Source organism: Notolabrus celidotus, unplaced genomic scaffold, assembly GCF_009762535.1.
Source record: "Notolabrus celidotus isolate fNotCel1 unplaced genomic scaffold, fNotCel1.pri scaffold_162_arrow_ctg1, whole genome shotgun sequence".
NCBI lineage: Eukaryota > Metazoa > Chordata > Actinopteri > Labriformes > Labridae > Notolabrus > Notolabrus celidotus.
In genome coordinates, this window is record NW_023260031.1 from 128,230 (window position 1) to 149,824 (window position 21,595).

Sequence of the window (21,595 nt, forward strand, 5' to 3'; positions counted from 1 at the left end):
ATGTAACTCAAATATCATCTCTACAGACGAGGATTAAGGAAACTGGAATATCTTTTTTGGGGAATCAGGTAAGAAAACATTTTTTATTTCCTCAAAGACTTTCTCTAATTCTGACTTTGAGCTCAGGATTATGAGAAAACATGTCAAAATTCAGAAGTTAGATTAAAAAAAAATCTTTATTACTTGTCTTACCTTCTGTATATTATTTTCTAGAGGATCAAAAAATGATGAGTTGATGTTTCACGTTTATTAAGAACTTTGGGATTCTGTTTTATTTAATGGGACCAAAGGTCTGTCAAAACAACATCCAATTCAGTCCCCAGTGTGCTTGGTCACAGTGAGGTCTGTTTCCAGATTGGAGTAAATCCCTTTCAGAGTGACAGTCCTCATTTTAAGGTAACAACAAGTAACATGTAAATATAAAACAACCAGCTGTCTTCATCATCAGGTCTGTGTTCTGTTCCTTTCCCTTCACAATAATTTCAGCTTTCTGGAGAGATACAGATCCACCTCACAGAGAGCAGTGATCATTTTGGAACTGGCTTCAGTTCCCCTTCCTCGCATGACATCGATCAAATATCGTGCTCTATCTGCTGTACTTCCTGTCCTGAATTTCTGATACTCATTGTCCTTCATTACATCTGTTTCCAGGAGGATATCCAGAAGCTTGTCCAGAACAGAGTCAGACACACTGTCCACAAACTCTGTCCTAACTGCCTTCAGTCTCTCCTCTGCTGGGACCCTGTCCAGTGCTGGGACCCTGTCCAGTGCTGGGACCCTGTCCCGTGCTGGGACCCTGTCCACTGTTGGGACAATCCTCTGCAGAATTTTGTTTCTTGAGTCTGAAAAAAACAGAGAAAAGACCTTTGTTTAAAATCTGATGATGTATTAAAAATTACAAAATGCTTTAATTATAATTTGTTGACGTACATTTTTTTACAGGGTTTTATCTTTGTATTTATTGTTTATATATTTACAATGTTCCAATGTTCCAATGTCATTTAGCAGACGCTTTTATCCAAAGTGACGTACATATGAGAACAAGAACAACACGAGCAAAGATCTAGACAAGAGGAAACAAGATCAGTAAGAGGAACAAAGAGCTTCAAGTCCATTTGGGTTCAGGTACTGCCAAACAGTGTAAAGACACAAAGTAAATAAGGAACATCTACAATGAAGCAACCAAACCATTTAAGACCTTCCATTATCATCATCAACAATTAACATCACCACAATAATGACCAAAGTACCAAGTGCTGGGTCACTCCAGACCTGAGTCCCAGAGTAGAGCAGGACAGTGAGAGTCAACTGTAGCTGGAAGACATGATCTGCCCCTGGGGACAACAGTGGAGAACAGTCTAGCTAAGTGCATAGTGCTTCCTAAAGAGCTGGGTCTTTATCTGTCTTTTGAAAGTAGAGAGGGACTCTGCAGATCGAATGGAGTTGGACAATTCATTCCACCATTTAGGGACAACAGAAGAGAAGAGTCCAGCTAGTGATTTTGAGACCTTGTGTGCTGGAAGCACTAGGCTCCTTTCAGAGGCTGAGCGTAGCGGGCGAGAAGGGCAGTAGACCTGGATGAGGGGTTCCAGGTAAACTGGAGCGGTTTTGGTTCCTGCTTTGTAAGTCATGATTAGAGTTTTGTATCTGATGCGAGCTGCAGCTGGAAGCCATATATATTTTGTATATGATATTTGCATTTTCACTTCACATCTAGCCCAGTTGTTAAAAGGCCGGCAGACAACATGACATGTGAGGGTTTGAGGAGACAGCTCACAGGAGGAGAGAATCCCAAGGGGACAGGCATGAGTATGCACCCCATGAAAGGGGCCAAGGGGACTCATGGTTTGAGTTCCAGGAATCATTTGAACATGAGACAGAGACACAGTTTCGAGATTCACGGTCATGATGTTTCATAAAGAAGTTCTTCTATGGTTAATTTATAAAAACATGTTCTACAACATTTTGGCGTCACGAACAGGAAGAAGAACACGACGATCTCTCTGGATGCATCTTGGGCTTTGGTGGCAAAAACAACACGTCATACTCAGTGAGAGAAGTCTTCCCCTTATTGTATAAATAATGCAGTCCCACCCATAGACTGTAAAACACATGAACGTAGTCTCTGTGACCTCATCCATCTGTTTCTAAAGCAGAGTTTTGAAGCCTGTTGTCGTGGTCATCATATTGGAAATGCTGACCCTGCCTGACTGTCAGTCCACAGCCAGCTTTAAGTGGACACTCGAGGAACTGCAGTTTTAACACTTCTGCATCGGCTTCATTTAACATAGCAGGATGTTGTCACTCTGTCCCACCTAGACCTAAGTTACAGTAGGTCCTTTAGATAACAATGCACTGATGTCCTGGGATGTTTTTAATATTTGGATGTAAAATATCTCTCATTCTGTTGTCCTGATGATTGCTTAAATAATGCTGCTCATGCAGTATTGTCGTTTACAACACTTGAAACCTGAATCTCAATAGTTTTGACTGTGGCGGGGAAATTTCTTTAAACTTACTTTACAAAATGATCGGCGTCACGAACAGGACAAAAAGAACAAGACGATCCCTCTGACTGCTTCTTCTACCTCGGCTGAGTTGTGCAGTTTTAGAAGTTATAGATTTAAGTCCTGAGATGTTTTTGAATATTTGGAGAACATAAGTGTCTTCTGTTACGTGACAAATAGAAAGGACACCTTTAATGTAGCTGTGGATTTCTGGTTCATTCAGTGGAGCCAGGAGTTTGGGGGAAAATGTATCAGATGGGTCAAATATCTATAAGGATAGACAAGGACCATTGACCCTGGTCTGTCACAGGGGTCCAAACAAAGGCCATGACTGAGGTCCTGCTGCAGCAGGGGGGATCCTGTCATACCTGATAAACCCACTCTACGGTTCCAGACTTCGTTCTGGTCTTTGTCCTGGATAATCAGAGTCACTTCCTCTGGGCCAGAAGTGAGGAACACTTCAAATGTTGGGAAAAAGTTTGGTCCATACTCTTCAGAAAATAGTTCATCCTGAAAAATAATAACCCGTCATTTTCCAAGCTATTCTAATTATGAATATAATGCATCCAAAATTATATCAATAATAACTCTGTTCATGACCGTCAGAAGTGAGTAAAACCATCTCACCTTGGGTTGTATTTCAAAGCCCTCAGGTTCACAGTGGACGCTGTAACTTTGATCACAGTACAGGCGACAGTTACAAGTGGTCTTGACGTACTCAGCATCTCCTTGTTTGGCGACGACCTCCAGAAAAGAGTTTTGTTTTGTATTTAAATTTTATAACATAAAACATTTAAGAGCAAAAATGTTAACTACAGAACTCTAATAAACAGCAATACTTGAAATACTCACAATCAATAAAAGATTCAATGATTTAAGGATGTTTTTTAGGGATGTAACAATATTGTAAATATCGCGGTATCTCGGTTTTAAAATTCTCACAATAATACCGTGGCGTGTGACGTTATCAAACTGGGACTCGGAGTACTCCCGCTAGTGTAGTTTTTTTCTGGCGCTATTGAGTGGGCCGGTCTGAGAAGCAAACATCATCTCCCATGATCCCCTGCACAGTGCAGGAAGAGATGGCTGAAAGCACAGAGGGGGAGCGGAGTGGAAAACTTAAACTAGTGGAACCTCCTGCAAAGTTTAAATCAGAAGTATGGATGCATTTTGGTTTTGCAGTAAATAAAAACCATCGAGGAGAAAACATGATGGACATGCAAAACAAACTGTTTGCAGACTTTGCCAGACCACGATGGTCTATGAGTCGGGGAATACAAGTAACATGAGAAGTCACTTGATGAATCATCACCCTGCAGCCGTTTTCAGTGGGGACAATGAGGGATTTAAAAGGGATTTTTTTTTAATTTGCTTGTTACTTGAAACACTGGATGTGCCTGCACTGCTCATTGCACTTGAAAAGACCTGTTGGTAGTAGGGCTGTCAACGAATATTCTAAATTTGAATATTCAGCGCAGAGAGGGGAGGGGGGCGAGCGAGCGAGCGAGACGGAGGTCTACGGTCTTAAAGGTGTTACGGTATAGACCATTAGGTCATTTACTTGTTTTGTAATGTGTAGGTATGTTTTAGGCATGTTTTATCTTAAATAAAAATACATATACAAGTCGTTATGTCTCCTTGTATTAGTTTGTCCACCTGTTATTGACATAATGCGCAAATATAGATATTGGAATGGTTCGAACCTATGGGTTTTTTTTAGAGCGAATATTCGAATGTCATTTTGGAGCAATTTTGACAGCCCTATTTGGTAGTAATAAATGTGATTAGAAAATTTGAGCATTATGTTTGTGTTCAAGTACAGTAAGTGTGTTTATCCTTATCATTCCTGGCACTTAATTTTCCACACTAGACATTTTTTCCAAACTCATCTTATTTTTTTGACAATACCGCAATAATACCGTACCGAGAGATTTTGATATTGTATCATCCCTAATGTTGTTTGTTATTGACATTAACGTGCATCTTAATGTATCCAATCACAAATGCACAGCTTGATGTAAAGGTGTGAATACACCCAAGAGAGGAATATACAGATCATCTTTGTGGCATTGAAAACAGGATGATGGTTAGCAGGTTTGACATTTAGCTTTACCTCACTCAGAACGACGTTGTGCGGCAGCAGACACACATCCAGCATTTCATATCTTCTGTTTGGAGGTCGGAGGAACAGCAGGACTTGGCTTTTTATCGGCCAAAACCTTTTAGGTAAAGACCTGACCAGACCAAAGAAGGAGAGGTGAGGGACGTCCACAACCACATGAGTGTCTGTGATCTTCAGCGGCTTCAAGAGGCTCATCCCATCATCAGTGATGTGGACGACTGACAGCAGGTCATCAACAAGCAGCCCTGAGGAAACAAAGAGCTTCAGTTTTACCTCAATGAGGTCTTACCTCTTGATTTATGAGCATCATCATTTATCTACTGAGATCTGTTCTAGAGGATCAGTCACCTCTACATCCACGTGTCATCTGTGTGTGTGTGTGTGTGTGTGTGTGTGTGTGTGTGTGTGTTGTAGGTACCTTCCTGTGATTCACAGTGAGGGAGGTGGAGCTGACACACAGCTCCCTCTGAACTCTGGATGTTGAACAGCGGCCCTGCAGCTTCCTTGCCAGCTGGTTGGAGGAGGCCCTCATCCCATTGGACGGTCCTGTACAGAAGCTCCGCCTCCTTTGCCGTAACAAACACCAGTCCAGTCAAAGCACACTGGAACTCACCTTGACCAGGACACCTGAACCTGCAGGACCCACCAAGACTGAATTAAGTTATTAGTTATTTAATAGTTAGTCACATGATCTGTTAACCCTTCAGTCTCCTTTAACTTCATTAAATGTGATATTTGTGTTACAGGATCACTCTGTATACGCAGACATCATCTCACAGAGATATATCGTGACAGAGCACGGGATCCCACATGGGGACTCCATGGTTCTTCAGGGGCGTTGAACGCCCACGTGGGAAATGACGGAGACACCTGGAGAGGGATGATTGCGAGGAGTGGACTGCCCATAACGAACACCATGTTCCAGCATAGGGAGGTTCATAAGTGTACCTGGTACCAGACCACCTGAGGCCAAACATCGATGATCGCCTCTGTAGTCGTATCATCTGATCCTCAGATGCCATCCTAGAAGAAACACTTCGAGGAACTCCTTAATCCAGCTGACACATCCTCCGTGGAGGGGGCGGAGTCTGAGGACCCATGGGAAGCCTCGTCCATATCCTCAACAGAGGTCTTTGAGGTAGTCAAAAAACTCCTCAGTGGCAAGGCACTGGGGGTGGATGAGAACCGTCCTGAGATGCTGAAGGCTCTGGACATTGTTGGGTTGTCTTGACTGACACACCTCTTCAATGTCAAGTTAAGATCTGGGACAGTGCCTGTGGACTGGCAGACCGGGTTGGTGCAGTGTTTCCCCTACCATTATGCTGGGGGGGCGGGGCGCCAGATCACAGCAGAAGTAATTCAGGATTACCTCTCTGATAGATCAGGTCTTAGACTTGTTCTTTTATTAAACAGACTAAATATCTTTATGTTATTGATCTTATTTACATGACAGGATGTCATTCTGCTCCTCTGCTCTCTGTATCGCATGGCAGAGTTCTGCCCCGATGCACACACAGACACACAAACACTTGCGCTCACATACACACATCACAGAACAATGATACGACAAATGTTCATCAACAACTCGTTTTTTTCAAGACGAAAACGAGACTATGACGAGCTAAAGTGCATCACTGATAATAAAAAAGTGGTGGACCGTCAGACATTAAGAATTCATATTTTCCCCCGCTGTGCGTCTAATCTTAAGAAATTAAAGCGATTCATTCCTGTGACAGGTGAATGCCTGGTGAAGGGTAAATAGTAGATCTAAAGCTGTATCATCATCATCATCATCATCATCATCATCATCATCATCATCATCCTCAGGTGAAGCTCAGTGCGTTCAGAAAGTGGATAAAGATTGTATAAGTGTTTTTTTCCTTTCATAAGATTACCTGTATCCAGACTCCGTCTGTTCAGGAGAGAAGGATGATGGAGCCTAGAAATAAGAAAGGCAGAGTTTAATACAAACAGTAACTTATCTCACAGTTTCACTTTGTGATCAAACACTTTATTCACACTGTTGATTCAAATCAAGCTCATTTTAAGAGGAAAGGCTTCACTGGAGTGACACTGTGAGTCTGCAGAGGGACAGACTCAGTAAGAATGGGTTTAATCACTGTGCAGACACATATCTGCATGTCTTAAAGTCCTGATTGAAGGCAGCAGCGTGTCACACAGACAGCTCCTTCACTGATCCTGATACTGCCAGTGATGAGAGTTCAAAGATGCACTTCATCTCCAGGATTATAAAATAATGATAGCAACCCTGACTCGTCACAATCAGCCTCATCTGCAGTGATTCACTGAGACCAGCCTGTGTTTACTTTGATATTTGAGGGGATGGTAGAGAGACAGTGTGTTTGTTTTATTTCATTGAGTGATTTCTCTTTAGAGAATTGAAACCCTTTAAGTGTCAGGTCATGTTTGTTTCATACTTAACTCTGTCTTTCTCTCACCTCTCTGTCATCATCCTGCAGGTGAAGCTCTTCCTTCACATCCTGTTGGACCCTGTTGTCCCCTGATAGAGAGAGGAAGTGTTGGGACTTCAGAGCTGTAAAAGAAAAGAAAGAGTTGAATGAGGATCACCTGCTCGTTAAACAATCAGGGTTGATATCGCTTCAAAACTCACATTTCATGTGTTTGTCAGCTTTCTTCGGTTTTCCTGTAATCCTGTAGGAATGATCAAAGACAAGTTATGGATCCATGTTCTTTAAGTTCGCAGACTTTTACATAATACAGATGATTTCAAACAGATAACTTCTTCACTACAAAGACTATAACCAACTTTTGACTCATATATTCTGTGCCAGAGTCAAAGGAGTTAACCAGTCAAACCAGAGAGCCGTTTTAAATCTCATGTTGACAGATTTTGTTTTTTTTTCTATAAAAAATGTTTTATTTCCCTGACATTTTAAATAAGCAGCTCACATTTTATCATTGAGTAGAAAAAATGAAAACATTGACTCTCATGCTTTACATCTACACCAGTGACTCTAGCTGGTTAGTTAAGGCGGTACCAACAGGGAACCAGATGAAGTGATATCCAAGTACTTTGTTTAACTCTTCCTGAACAGAATCAACTTTCTTATATCGTACACTGACCCCAGAGTCTCCAGTCTGTAGTTTGGACTGTCCACAAGACCACACAGCTGCTCCACTCCTGAATCCTTCAACTTGTTTCCTCTCAGCTCCAGCTCTCTCAGATGGGAGGGGTTGGACTTCAGAGCTGAGGCCAGAGAAGCACAGCTGATCTCTGACAAACTGCACCATCTCAATCTGAAAATAAGATTACATATTGTCTTTCTAGGAGTTTTGTTCAGAACAATCCAGTGTTTCTCTGTAGAGGTGAAGTAGAGTGAAAATGTAAAACCTGAGAAACGGAAAACTCTGAACCCCCCACACAGGTGGAAAAAGATTTAAATCAAAAATTGACTTACATCAATAAATAATTCAACATGCTGTTACATAAAGAACAGAGAGGGGTTTCATCATTATGTCAACAATTCTCTGCCATGAGAAATGGCACAGGAAGAGAAAACTGATGAAGTATTTAAGTAAATGGGAGTCTGACCTCAGAGTCTCCAGTCTGCAGTTTGGACTCTCCAGAAAACCACACAGCTGCTTCACTCCTGAATCCTGCAGCTTGTTGTAGCTCAGGTCCAGCTCTCTCAAATGGGAGGGGTTGGACTTCAGAGCTAAGGCCAGAGAAGCGCAGCTGAGCTCTGAAAAACTGCAGAATCTCAACCTGAAAATAAGATTAAATATTGATGAGATGTAAAGCAGCATCTCATCATTCAAACTCTGGCTGTCAAGTTGGTGTCCACGAAACGGTGTGAGCTTCACGGATAACTGGAAGTTATTTTGGGGCAATCAGGGTCTGACTAGCAGAGACATCATACATCTTACTTCTGATGGTGCAGCTTGTTAAAACAGATCTGGATGACTCTTTTAGTCCTAAAAACTGATCCAGAGTGGAGACCAGGAGGCAGAGCTCCGGTCCTGCATCCTCCTTTGCACTTCATAGCTGAAGTCCCACTATCATATAGAGACCCAGACCCTTTATCTTAAACAATCCAAATACTAAAGGAGTAAATCACGTCAATCTAATTAAAAATAAATCCTCTGATGAGAAATGGCACAAAAAGAGAAAACTGATGTAGCCTTGAAGTGAATGGGGGCCTGACCTCAGAGTCTCCAGTCTGCAGTTTGGACTCTCCAGGAAATCACACAACTGCTTCACTCCTGAATCCTCCAGCCTTCTGGACTTCAGGTCCAAATAGGAGGGGTTGGACTTCAGAGTTGAGGCCAGAGAAGCACAGCTGATCTCTGATGAACCGCCACCAGTCGCTCTAAAAAAGAATGCATGCTGTAAATTTATTCTGGACTCTCAGGACCCGGTCACTCTTCATAGACAGACAGATGAGCTCTTTATCTGAGACACTGAAACCTGTAAAAATCAACATTTTAAATTCCAGTATCAAATAAAAGGAAGAGGATAGGAAAATGTTTTATTTTTTATTTACAAAAGTTTAGCTGGCAAGAATATTTAAGCAGAAATATTCAATATAACACCATGTTTACAAAATGTGCATTGTCAGAGTTAACTGAAACAACTTGTCTGTTCTCTTACTTTGAGTCTGAGGGTCCAGGTTTATATCCGATGTTTAGAGGAGGATCTTCAGACCAGTACCTCTTCATAGACACAGACCTGGGACCAGAAGACTTTGGTCTCCTTCTGTTGAACTGAAGTCTGAAAACATCAAGATGTTTAAATCATTTCACATGAATCTGATGAATTCTCTATTGAAAGAACAAGAAGCTTTAAAAACACAAAGTTACAGCCTCAGCTGTCTGCAGGAAGAAGACTTTAAAGTCTGTGTGGGAGCCATAATGTGGGTTTTTCTTGTCTTGATTATTTATGACGATTCTTTCCTTTCATGGTTATGACTTCATTACCAGTAATTGGCTCGTGGTCGTGGTTTACCTCTTACCTACCTGTTCAGTTGTGTGGTGGGAGGCAGACAAAGAGGGTCAGAGGGTTTGTTAATGAACAGAAAAACTTCCACTGACTTTGAAACTTGGATTAAGACTAAGCCCACTTAGTCTCAGCGACACTTTTCAATCATCAGTCCGTTTCTTTGTCAGTTCTCTTACTTTAAGTCTGAGGGTCCAGGTTTATATAATAACAATAATAATAATAATAATAATAATAATAATACATTTTATTTTGGGCGCCTTTCAAATCACCCAAGGTCACCTTACAGATAATAAAAACAGTTATCATTAAAACATCATAAAAACAAACAAATGGAAAGAGTCATAAATAAAAACTAAAAACTAGGGAAGTGCAGAGAGTCCAGTTAGAGGGAGTAAGCCAGTTTGAAAAGGTGAGTTTTGAGTTGGGATTTGAATGATGTTGTGGAGTCCGACTGTCTTATGTGTGGGGGGAGGGAGGTCCAGAGTCTGGGTGCTGAGCAGCTGAAGGCTCGGGCACCCATGGTACTGAGGCGTGACGGTGGGATGGTTAACAGTCCAGCAGAGGTTGAGCGGAGGGAGCGGGAGGGAGTGTATTCATGAAGGAGGTCTTGGAGGTAAGTGGGGGCCAGGTTATGGAGAGCTTTGTAGGTGAGGAGAAGGTTTTTGTAGTGGATGCGGTATGGGACAGGGAGCCAGTGAAGTTGGATGAGAACAGGAGTGATGTGGTCAGATGATTTGGTGCGGGTGATGATCCGGGCGGCCGAGTTCTGAATGATTTGCAGTCTGTTGATGAGTTTGGTGGGGAGTCCGGTGAGGAGGGCGTTGCAATAATCAATACGGGAAGTGACGAATGAGTGAACCAGGATTTCGGTGCTGGATTGGGACAGTGAGGGGCGGAGTCTGGAGATGTTGCGGAGGTGGAAGAATGCAGTTCGGGTGATGTTTTGAATGTGTGGTGCGAATGAGAGGGTGCTGTCCAGAATGACGCCGAGGATCTTGACTTGGGGTGAGAAGGGTACAGGGAATCCGTCGATGATGATGGGTGGGGCTGGGATGTGTTGGGATTTGGTGAGGGTGGATTTGGAGCCGATGAGCAGGGCCACGGTTTTATTCCCATTGAGTTTTAGGAAGTTCCTGCTCACCCAGCTCCGGATGTCTGCAAGGCAGGTGATGAGGGAGGTGGGAGGAATGGCAGCAGTGGGTTTGGAGGATATGTAGACCTGAGTGTCATCGGCGTAGCAGTGAAAATGGACCCCATGGTGACGGAGGAGTGTGCCCAGGGGGAGGAGGTAAATGATGAAAAGGAGTGGGCCCAAAACTGACCCTTGGGGGACACCCAGTGAAACACCGGAACACCAAGACTTGTGGTTCCTTAACTGCACGAATTGTTGGCGGTCGGTGAGGTATGATGTGAACCAGGAGTGTGCAGCACCAGTGATCCCAATGCCAGCCAGGCGGTCCGGGAGCAGTGGGTGGGAGATGGTGTCGAATGCTGCGCTGAGGTCGAGGAGGATGAGAATGGTGAGTAGTCCGGAGTCAGCTGCACGGAGGAGTTCGTTGGTGATTTTTACCAGGGCTGTTTCGGTGCTGTGTTGTGGACGGAAACCAGATTGGAAGGGTTCATGGAGGTTGTTTGTGTCGAGGTGGGACTGTAGTTGAGCGGCAACCACCCTTTCAAGTGTTTTGGAGATGAAGGGGAGGTTGGAGATGGGCCGGTAGAGGTTCAGGTCAGCTGGGTCAGCACCGGGTTTTTTCAGGACGGGTGTGATAGCAGCCAGTTTGAGAGTGGGGGGTACAGTACCAGTGGTGAGGGAGGAGTTAATTATGTTGGTGATCATGGGAGAGATGGACGGTAGACAGGCTTTGACGAGGGAGGTGGGAAGAGCATCAAGCTGACAGGTGGTGGTATTGGCTTTATGGATGAGTTTAGAGATGGTGTGTTCTGATGCTGGGGTGAAGTCGGAGAGGGAGCTGATGAGAGGTTGGTCAGTGGTGGTCATCCAGGATGGATCGTTTGAGGAGGTGGAAGATGAGGCCAGTTGTTGGTGAATGGTGTTGATTTTAGAGCTGAAGAAGTCCAGGAAGGCAGTGCACTGATCGGTGGAAATGTCTGGAGGGGGGGTTTTAGGAGGCTGAAGTAGGTGGCTGACTGTTGAGAAGAGGACTCTGTTGTTACCTGTACCAGTGTTGATGAGGTTGGAGTAGTATGAGGATTTGGCAGTGGTGAGGGCGTTCTTGTAGAGATGAAGATGATCCATGTACATTTGGCTGTGTACAGTGAGTCTGGTCTTTTTGTACAGCCGCTCCAGTCGACGGCCAGTAGCTTTGAGCTGGCGGAGGTCAGGGGTGAACCAGGGGGCAGTGTGAGTGAATGAGACTGAGCGGGTTTTCAGAGGAGCCAGGGAGGTGAGGAAAGATGAGAGACAGTTGTTATAGTGAGTCACCAGGTAAGCAGGGGAGGAAGCCGGGGGAGGGCTGGGGTAGGAGCTGATCAGGGTGGAGAGGTCTGTGGTGTTGATATGTTTGATGTTTCTGAAGGAGATGGTCTGTTGTTCTTTGGCTTTGTGTAGTTGGGTGTGAATGTCAAAAAGTACAGCTTTGTGGTCAGAAATGGGGAAATCAGTGACATTAAGGTTAGTGGGAGTGATGTCAGTGCAGCAGATGAAGTCCAGTATGTGACCTTTGTTATGGGTTGGTAGGTTGACGTGTTGTGTGATACCGAGACAGTCCAGGAGTGATGTGAAGTCGTTAGCAAAGATACTGGATGGGTTGTCAATGTGGATGTTGAAGTCGCAGAGGAGGATAACAGTGGGGGACATTTCACATACAGATGTTAGGAGTGATGAGAATTCATTGAGGAAGACAGCAGAGGGTTTTGGTGGTCTGTAGATGGTAACAATGATGGTGGGTTTGGGGCCAGTGAGTTTAACAACTAAACATTCAAAAGAGGAGTGAGTGGGGACAGTGACAGCAGTAACTTTGATGTTATCCCGGTGAAGGAGAGCGATGCCGCCCCCCTCCCGGTAGTACAGGGTTTACTAATAAAAGAAAAACCCGGTGGGGCCGCCTCATTAAGATGGGAAATGTCGTTTTGCTGTTGCCAGGTCTCAGTGAGGCAGAGAATGTCCAGGTTCCGCTCAACAATAAAGTCAGCGACCAACAGAGCCTTATTAGTGAGGGATCTGACATTGAACAGACAGAGCTTCAGACAGGTGAGTGGTGTGTATGTGGTTGCTTTGAGCAGAGGGGACAGTACACTGTGATTGACAGGACGGGCAGCGCGGGGAGGGGGGCGGGGCTCAGTGGACCAGAAGGAGCGGAGTGTGTTACTGTTGTGTTGAGTGTATTGAAAGTTCCGTCCAGAGCCTTGGTGGATGTATCTTGGTCGTTTGAGAATGTGGTGATGGTGTGCAAGCTGAGGTGGAGGAGTCCTTGAGAAAGTCCGGAGGTGTAACATCTCCACCACCGAGTAACGGAGTAGCAGAGTCGCGCTCGGGCAGACACAGGGCAATCCAAAGGAACAGATTAAAAATCCACATGATGGGAGATCGGCAGCGACGTAGTCCAGCGGTATAATCCAGGTGAAGCCACAGAACCAGCGCGGTGGATGCAGAGGAGTTGAGCTGCCGGTTGTAGCTTCGCTGGAGACAGGGAAACCAGTTGGATGGTGTTGGGGGTTAGCAGCAGGCTAGCCGGCCGGCCGGCAGGCGGGTACCGTCGGGGTGTCGGCATCCTCCGCGTTGACAGCAATCCGTGGGCGCAGGTAAGCGTCCAGGAGAGCCGGCAGGGTGGCAACGGACCGGTCCAAACGGGTGTGCTTCGTGGGGCACACCAGCGCAGGCTATCCAGCCACAGAGTGCGGAGAGGAGCCACAAGAGTCCCGAACAGGTGAGCCCTGTACCGGCGAAGCTAGCCTCTGGCTAACGAGTAGCAGACAGGTAGAGTAACTGGTGCTTCAGGGTCGCTGTGTCTTAGATCAAGACAAGCCAAATTGACGGGTGGTTTTAGAGTCCAACATTCATGCGAGACAATTTTTAAAAAGGTCGAGATGTAACGACAAGACGACGAAAATAGCGAAAACAGCGGAGGAGGCGTGGCAGCAGCTTGCCAGCGGTCCCTCTCAACACTCGAGATCATGATCATCATATCTGAAGTCTAGAGGAGGATCTTTGGACCGGTAACTCTTCATGGACTTACAGCTGGATCCAGGGGGATCTGCTCTGCCCTCCTCTTCCTTTGAACAAACACTCATCTCACTGAATTAGTTTGGTTCAGATGTTGGTCTCTGGATGATGTTTAGATTTTAAATATAATCTGAAGGTGTGTGTGCTCTTAGCTGAATGACACCTGACTGAAAGTTTTCTGTTACAGACTAAACTCAGACAGAGAGTTAAAGAGACACCTTCTTATCTCATGAAGGACACAGAATAAACACAGACTGCAGGACGTTCCTTCATGTGCGTTCAGCTTCTTTTACACTGCTCTGGATTCTATTAAAACTTAAAGCACCTGATGATGGAGCGTCCTAAAGACCAGCACGGCCACCTGAAGTTCACCTTTCTTTTTTCTTCTTTTTTTTAAAAATATTTTTGGACTTTTTACCTTTATTCGAGAGGACAGCTGAAGAGAGACAGGAAATGCGGGGAAGACATGCAGGAAATGGTCCCGGCTGGGAATCAAACCGGCAAACCCTGCAACGAGGACTGTAGCCTCTGTATATGGGGTGCTTAGACCGCTAGGCCACCAGTGCCCCAAGTCTGCCTTTTTAACCCTTACGACCAAATTCCACCAGATCCGTGTCCGGTCCGTCACGGCAACCCCCACATGGGAAATGATGGAGACACCTGGAGGAGAGGGCTGGTTCTGAGGTACGGACTGTCCATAATGAACACCATGTTCCAGCATAGGGTGGTTCACAAGTGTACCTGGTACCAGACCACCTGAGGCCAAAGATCGATGATCAACTTTGTAGTCGTATCAACTGATCTTCGGCTGCATGTTTTGGACACTCGGGTAAAGAGAGGAGCAGAGCTGTCAACTGATCACCACCTGGTGGTGAGTTGGATCAGATTGTGAGGGAGGCTGCCTGACAGACCTGTCAAACCCAAACGAGTAGTGCAGGTGATCTGGGAACATCTAGTGGAGGACCATTACAGGAGGTCTTCAACTCCCTTTCCCCAGGAAGACTTCTTATGAATCCCAGGGGAGGTTGGGGACATGGAAGCTGAATTGACAATGATCAAGGCCTCCATTGTGAAAGCTGCAAGAAGTGGTGGCCTGAAGGCCGTCAGTGCCTGTCGTGATGGTAACCTTTGAACCCACTGGTGGACAGCAGCGTTAAAGGAAGCGGTCAGGCTGAAGAAGGAGGACTTTCATGCTTGGCTAGCGGAGGGGTCTCTGGAAGCAGCTGGAGGAAAGGAGGGCTGTAGCTCCGGTGGTCGTGGAAGCAAAAACCAGGGTCTGGTAGGAGTTCAGAAAGACAATGAAGAAGGACTTTTTGATTGGCCTCAAGGAGGTTTTTGCAAACTGTCAGGAGGCTCAGGAAAGGAAAGCAGAGCTGGACCCTGGCTGTTTTCAGCAGGGGTGGAGAACTGCTGCTGACCCAGACTGGGGATATTGTCGGGCCGTGGAAGAAACACTTTGTGGAACTCCATAATCCAGCCGACACTTCCTCCATGGATGGGGTGGAGTCTGAGGACCCATGGGAAGCCTCGTCCATATCCTCGACAGAGGTCTCTGAGGTAGTCAAAAAGCTCCTCAGTGGCAAGGCACGGGGGGTGGATGAGAATCGACCTGAGATCCTGAAGGCTCTGGACATTGTTGGGTTGTCTTCACTGACACACCTCTTCAATGTTACATTGAGTTCTGGGACAGTGCCTGTGGACTGGCAGACCGGGTTTGTGGTTCCCTTTTTTAAATAGGGGGACCCGAGAGTGAGATCCAGGAAAAGCTTACTCCAGGGTGCTTGAAAGGAGGCTTCGGCCGAATAAAGATAAAAGAGGAACAATACGGTTTTCGTCCTGACCGTGGAACGATGTACCAACCCTCGGGGGTCTTGTGGGGGGTTCTGAAGGACAAGGTGGTTAGGGGACTGGTACTACGAGCTATCAGATTCCTTTATGACCAAAGTGAGAGCTGTTACTCTGCACAAAGATAGACACTTTGTTAGAGCATGTTGTTTGTAGGTTTCCACATCAGCTGATAAAACTGAACTTCTCTATCGTCAGTTATTGTGACCGGCATGTTTGTTGCTGTGCAGTGGACACCGCACCATGTGACCACAACGTGTGAATCTATGAGGACGTGCACAGCCGGCGAGTTGAACCAACACTGGGGACGCGTAGCAACCATCATGTGTTCGTGTACATATAGTTAGTCTAGTGAAGGATAAATAATTCTAATTTCATTGTACACCTGACAATGACAAATAAAGGCTATTCTATTCTATTCTACTCTATAGTAGATCTGAAGCTGTATCATCATCATCACTCAACTCCCCGACCGCTGTTCCCTCCGACTGCTCTCATAGTCTGAGACTCCATCGTAAGATGTGTCCGCTTCTTCAATGCCATCACCCACTGTTTTCCCGGAGCCACGGTCCCCGACCTCCTCTCCAGTCTCCCCGCTCTGCTGCAGTCCGTCCCGTCCTCCGTCACCACAATCGTTGTTCATGTCGGAATCAACGACACCGCACGAAGTCAGTCGGAGGTGACGAAAATAGATTTTAAAAAGCTCTTAAACTTTTTAAGCAGCTGCGGCTTGCGTGTTTTTATCAGCAGTCCAACTCCCACACTCGGTCGCGGATCACAGCGTTTTAGCCGTCTCCTCAGTCTCCACACCTGGCTCCAGTCCACTTGCATTTCCCACTACATATCCTTCATAGACCATTTTAATCTGTTCTGGAACCGGTATGATCCCTATTCATCAGACGGAATCCACCACTCCTCACTGGGCACCCGCATTTTAGCTGCAAATAATCAATACTCTGTTCAATCGCAATTGTAATCGCAATTCAATCGTTCAACTCAATTGTAATAAATCAGAAATTCTTATCACAGGCCCAAAATCCCTCACTTCCACCTGCCCAGACTTCTAACTCACTATTGATAATTCCACTGTTTCAACATCCACCCACATCCGTAACCTTGGCATCATTTTCAATCAGTCCCCCAACTTTCAAAAACACATTAACAATATTTCAAAAACTGCTTTCTTCCACCTCAAAAACATCGCCTGTCTCCGCCGTCCCTTTCCTTCACTGTTGTTGAAACTCTCATCCTCGCCTTCATCACCTCAAGACTTGATTATTGCAACAGCATTCTCTACAGTTCACCCAACACCCTCCTCAACAAATTACAATACATTCAAAACTCAGCTGCACGCCTCCTCACCATAGACTGTATAAATAATGGGCGTAGTATCCGTGGCGTCACCCGTCTGTTCCTGAGAGCTGTTTTGAAGCCAATCGACGGCAGCAGCCATATTGGAAATGCGGGACTCAACCAGGCAGAGTCTGACGTAAAGGGGCGGAGTTTGAGCCTCCTGGCCAACAGCTATGTGTTCCCGACCGGGAGTCACGTCAGTCATGTCCTTATTTGGGCAAAAACTCGTAATCTTAATATCTTCTGAACCGTCACGTTAGAAATAGATCCCCCCCCGTACAGTGTGTGCCGAGCTTTCCAGACTACACTCGTTTTTCTAACCAGGCTGTGAACATGTTTATTAATGCTGCAAAGATCGGCTTTTTCCCATTCATATCTATGTGGTTTCCTGTGTTTCTGCAGCCAGCCTCAAGCGGATTCTCGATGTATTGCAGTTTATAACACTTCCACATGGGCTTCATCGTTTGAGACTGGAGGTTGCCGCTTGGTCCTCACTCACTCCCGCTCCAGAGACCACATCACCCCAGTCCTCCAGAACCTCCATTGGCTTCCCATCACCTCCAGAATACAAGATCCTTCTCATCACCTACAACGCCCTCCATAACCTAGCTCCCTCCTACCTCACTGACCTTCTGCAGCCATACAATCCCTCCCGCAACCTCCGCTTCACCAACGCCAACCTCCTCACCCGTCTCACCAAACCCAAGCACCGAACCTGGGGGGACAGGGCCTTCTCTGTCGCTGTCCCCACCCTCTGGAACTCTCTCCCCCAACACCTCAGACTCTCTCCCTCACTCACCAAATTCAAATCCGGACTCAAAACCACCTTTAGAAAGGCTTTAAACCTATAACTGATTGATTTTTGTTAGTTTTTTTTTATTTTTTTTGCACTGTTTTCCTTTCCTTTGCTTTTCTATTGTATCATTTATTTTCTTGTAAAGTGTCTTGGAGAAACTTTTAAAGCACTTTTATAAATAAAATGTATTATTATTATTATTTTTAGTATCATCATCATCAGTTGAGGCTCAGAAAGTGGATAAAGATTGTATAAGTGTTTTTTTCCTTTCATAAGATTACCTGTATCCAGACTCCGTCTGTTCAGGAGAGAAGGATGATGGAGCCTAGAAATAAGAAAGGCAGAGTTTAATACAAACAGTAACTTATCTCACAGTTTCACTTTGTGATCAAACACTTTATTCACACTGTTGATTCAAATCAAGCTCATTAACCCTTAAAGACCTAGACCATTTTTGGGGGCGCCAGACTCTCCTGAACTTATTTTGAATATACTGAATGAGACAAATGCTGTATCAATGGAAAGATGAGAATGTCCGCTGTAACTGTGTTTTTAAAGCTTGTTGATACGATTCGCGGTTTAAAAGTTATCAAACATTTCAGAACAAGTAGCCGCCGGCGGCTGTCTAGGTCTTTAAGGGTTAAGCTTAAAGATGCACTTCATCTCCAGGATTATAAAATAATGATAGCAACCCTGACTCGTCACAATCAGCCTCATCTGCAGTGATTCACTGAGACCAGCCTGTGTTTACTTTGATATTTGAGGGGATGGTATAGAGACAGTGTGTTTGTTTTATTTCATTGAGTGATTTCTCTTTAGAGAATTGAAACCCTTTAAGTGTCAGGTCATGTTTGTTTCATACTTAACGCTGTCTTTCTCTCACCTCTCTGTCATCATCCTGCAGGTGAAGCTCTTCCTTCACATCCTGTTGGACCCTGTTGTCCCCTGATAGAGAGAGGAAGTGTTGGGACTTCAGAGCTGTAAAAGAAAAGAAAGAGTTGAATGAGGATCACCTGCTCGTTAAACAATCAGGGTTGATATCGCTTCAAAACTCACATTTCATGTGTTTGTCAGCTTTCTTCGGTTTTCCTGTAATCCTGTAGGAATGATCAAAGACAAGTTATGGATCCATGTTCTTTAAGTTAGCAGACTTTTACATAATACAGATGATTTCAAACAGATAACTTCTTCACTACAAAGACTATAACCAACTTTTGATTCATATATTCTGTGCCAGAGTCAAAGGAGTTAACCAGTCAAACCAGAGAGCCGTTTTAAATCTCATGTTGACAGATTTTGGTTTTTTTTTCTATAAAATTTTTTTTATTTCCCTGACATTTTAAATAAGCAGCTCACATTTTATCATTGAGTAGAAAAAATGAAAACATTGACTCTCATGCTTTACATCTACACCAGTGACTCTAGCTGGTCAGTTAAGGCGTTACCAACAGGGAACCAGATGAAGTGATATCCAAGTACGTTCTGTTTTTAACTCTTTGAACAACATCAACTTTCTGATATCGTACACTGACCACAGAGTCTCCAGTCTGTAGATTGGACTGTCCACAAGACCACACAGCTGCTTCACTCCTGAATCCTGCAGGTCATTGTAACTCAGGTCCAGCTCTCTCAGATTGGAGGGGTTGGACTTCAGAGCTGAGGCCAGAGAAGAACAGCTGATCTTTGTCAAACTGCACCATCTCAATCTGAAAATAAGATTAAATATTGTCTTTCTAGGAGTTTTGCTCAGAACAATCCAGGGTTTCTCTGTAGAGGTGAAGTAGAGTGAAAATTTAAAAACTAAGAAATAAAAACTCTGAACCCCCCACACAGGTGGAAAAAGATTTAAATCAAAAATGGACTTACATCAATAAATAATTCAACATGCTGTTACATAAAGAACAGAGAGGAGTTTTATCATAATGTCAACAATTCTCTGCCATGAGAAATGGCACAGGAAGAGAAAACTGATGAAGCATTTAAGTAAATGGGAGTCTGACCTCAGAGTCTCCAGTCTGCAGTTTGGACTCTCCAGAAAATCACACAGCTGATCCACTCCTGAATCCTGCAGCTCGTTGTAGCTCAGGTCCAGCTCTCTCAAATGGGAGGGGTTGGACTTCAGAGCTAAGGCCAGAGAAGCGCAGCTGAGCTCTGACAAACTGCAGAATCTTAACCTGAAAATAAGATTAAATATTCAAGGTTTGACCTGAAAAGGAAACTCGACTTGGTATTATATTGATTTTCTACAACTTCAGCGACCAAAGTCAAATGTATTCTCATCAGAAGTCAGGAAAATTCCTCTGGAATGAATGTGTACACCATCATTTTCTCTGGACCCTGCCTTGTCGGACAGACGATGAGATGTAAAGCAGCATCTCATCATTCAAACTCTGGCTGTCAAGTTGGTGTCCACGAAACGGTGTGAGCTTCACGGATAACTGGAAGTTATTTTGGGGCAATCAGGGTCTGACTAGCAGAGACATCATACATCTTACTTCTGATGGTGCAGCTTGTTAAAACAGATCTGGATGACTCTTTTAGTCCTAAAAACTGATCCAGAGTGGAGACCAGGAAGCAGAGCTCCGGTCCTGCATCCTCCTTTGTACTTCAGAGCTGAAGTCCCACTATCATATAGAGACCCAGACCCTTTATCTTAAACAATCCAAATACTAAAGGAGTAAATCACGTCAATCTAATTAAAAATAAATCCTCTGATGAGAAATGGCACAAAAAGAGAAAACTGATGAAGCGCTTAAGTAAATGGACACCTGACCTCAGAGTCTTCAGTCTGCAGTTTGGACTCTCCAGGAAATCACACAACTGCTTCACTCCTGAATCCTCCAGCCTTCTGGACTTCAGGTCCAAATAGGAGGGGTTGGACTTCAGAGCTGAGGCCAGAGAAGCACAGCTGATCTCTGATGAACTGCCACCAGTCGCTCTAAAAAAGAATGCATGCTGTAAATTTATTCTGGACTCTCAGGACCCGATCACTCTTCATAGACAGACAGATGAGCTCTTTATCTGAGACACTGAAATCTGTAAAAATCAACATTTTAAATTCCAGTATCAAATAAAAGGAAGAGGATAGGAAAATGTTTTATTTTTTATTTACAAAAGTTTAGGTGGCAAGAAGATTTAAGCTGAAATATTCAATATAACACCATGTTTACAAAATGTGCATTGTCAGAGTTAACTGAAACAACTTGTCTGTTCTCTTACTTTGAGTCTGAGGGTCCAGGTTTAAATCTGATGTTAAGAGGAGGATCTTCAGACCAGTCACTCTCCATAGACACAGAGCTGGGACCAGAAGACTTTGGTCTCCTTCTGTTGAACTGAAGTCTGAAAACATCAAGATGTTTAAATCATTTCACATGAATCTGATGAATTCTCTTTTGAAAGAACAAAAAGCTCTAAAAACACAAAGCTACAGCCTCAGCTGTCTGCAGGAAGAAGACTTTAAAGTCTGTGTGGGAGCCATAATGTGGGTTTTTCTTGTCTTGATTATTTATGACGATTCTTTCCTTTCATGGTTATGACTTCATTACCAGTAATTGGCTCGTGGTCGTGGTTTACCTCTTACCTACCTGTTCAGTTGTGTGGTGGGAGGCAGACAAAGAGGGTCAGAGGGTTTGTTAATGAACAGAAAAACTTTCACTGACTTTGAAACTTTGATTAAGACTAAGCCCACTTAGTCTCAGCAACACTTTTCAATCATCAGTCCGTTTCTTTGTCAGTTCTCTTACTTTAAGTCTGAGGGTCCAGGTTTATACCTGAAGTCTAGAGGAGGATCTTTGGACCGGTAACTCTT

The 21,595-nt window shown here is 44.4% G+C and overlaps 1 protein-coding gene across 1 annotated transcript; it reads right to left on the reverse strand.

Moving 5' to 3' along the window:
- Window positions 1–227: 227 nt before the first annotated feature.
- On the reverse strand, window positions 228–21,576 carry LOC117808851 (NACHT, LRR and PYD domains-containing protein 1-like). Its single transcript, XM_034678520.1, has 20 exons — window positions 21,558–21,576; window positions 21,007–21,126; window positions 20,561–20,725; window positions 19,788–19,961; window positions 19,320–19,493; window positions 18,844–18,884; window positions 18,671–18,765; window positions 18,069–18,112; window positions 9,263–9,382; window positions 8,817–8,981; window positions 8,204–8,377; window positions 7,735–7,908; window positions 7,262–7,302; window positions 7,089–7,183; window positions 6,525–6,568; window positions 5,048–5,262; window positions 4,621–4,874; window positions 3,135–3,251; window positions 2,876–3,017; window positions 228–842 (listed from the first exon to the last, which is right to left on the reverse strand). The coding sequence occupies exons 2-20, from the start codon at window positions 21,072–21,074 to the stop codon at window positions 472–474; spliced, it is 2,673 nt and encodes an 890-aa protein (XP_034534411.1). The 5' UTR covers window positions 21,075–21,126; window positions 21,558–21,576; the 3' UTR covers window positions 228–471.
- Between the last annotated feature and the right edge of the window lie 19 nt (window positions 21,577–21,595).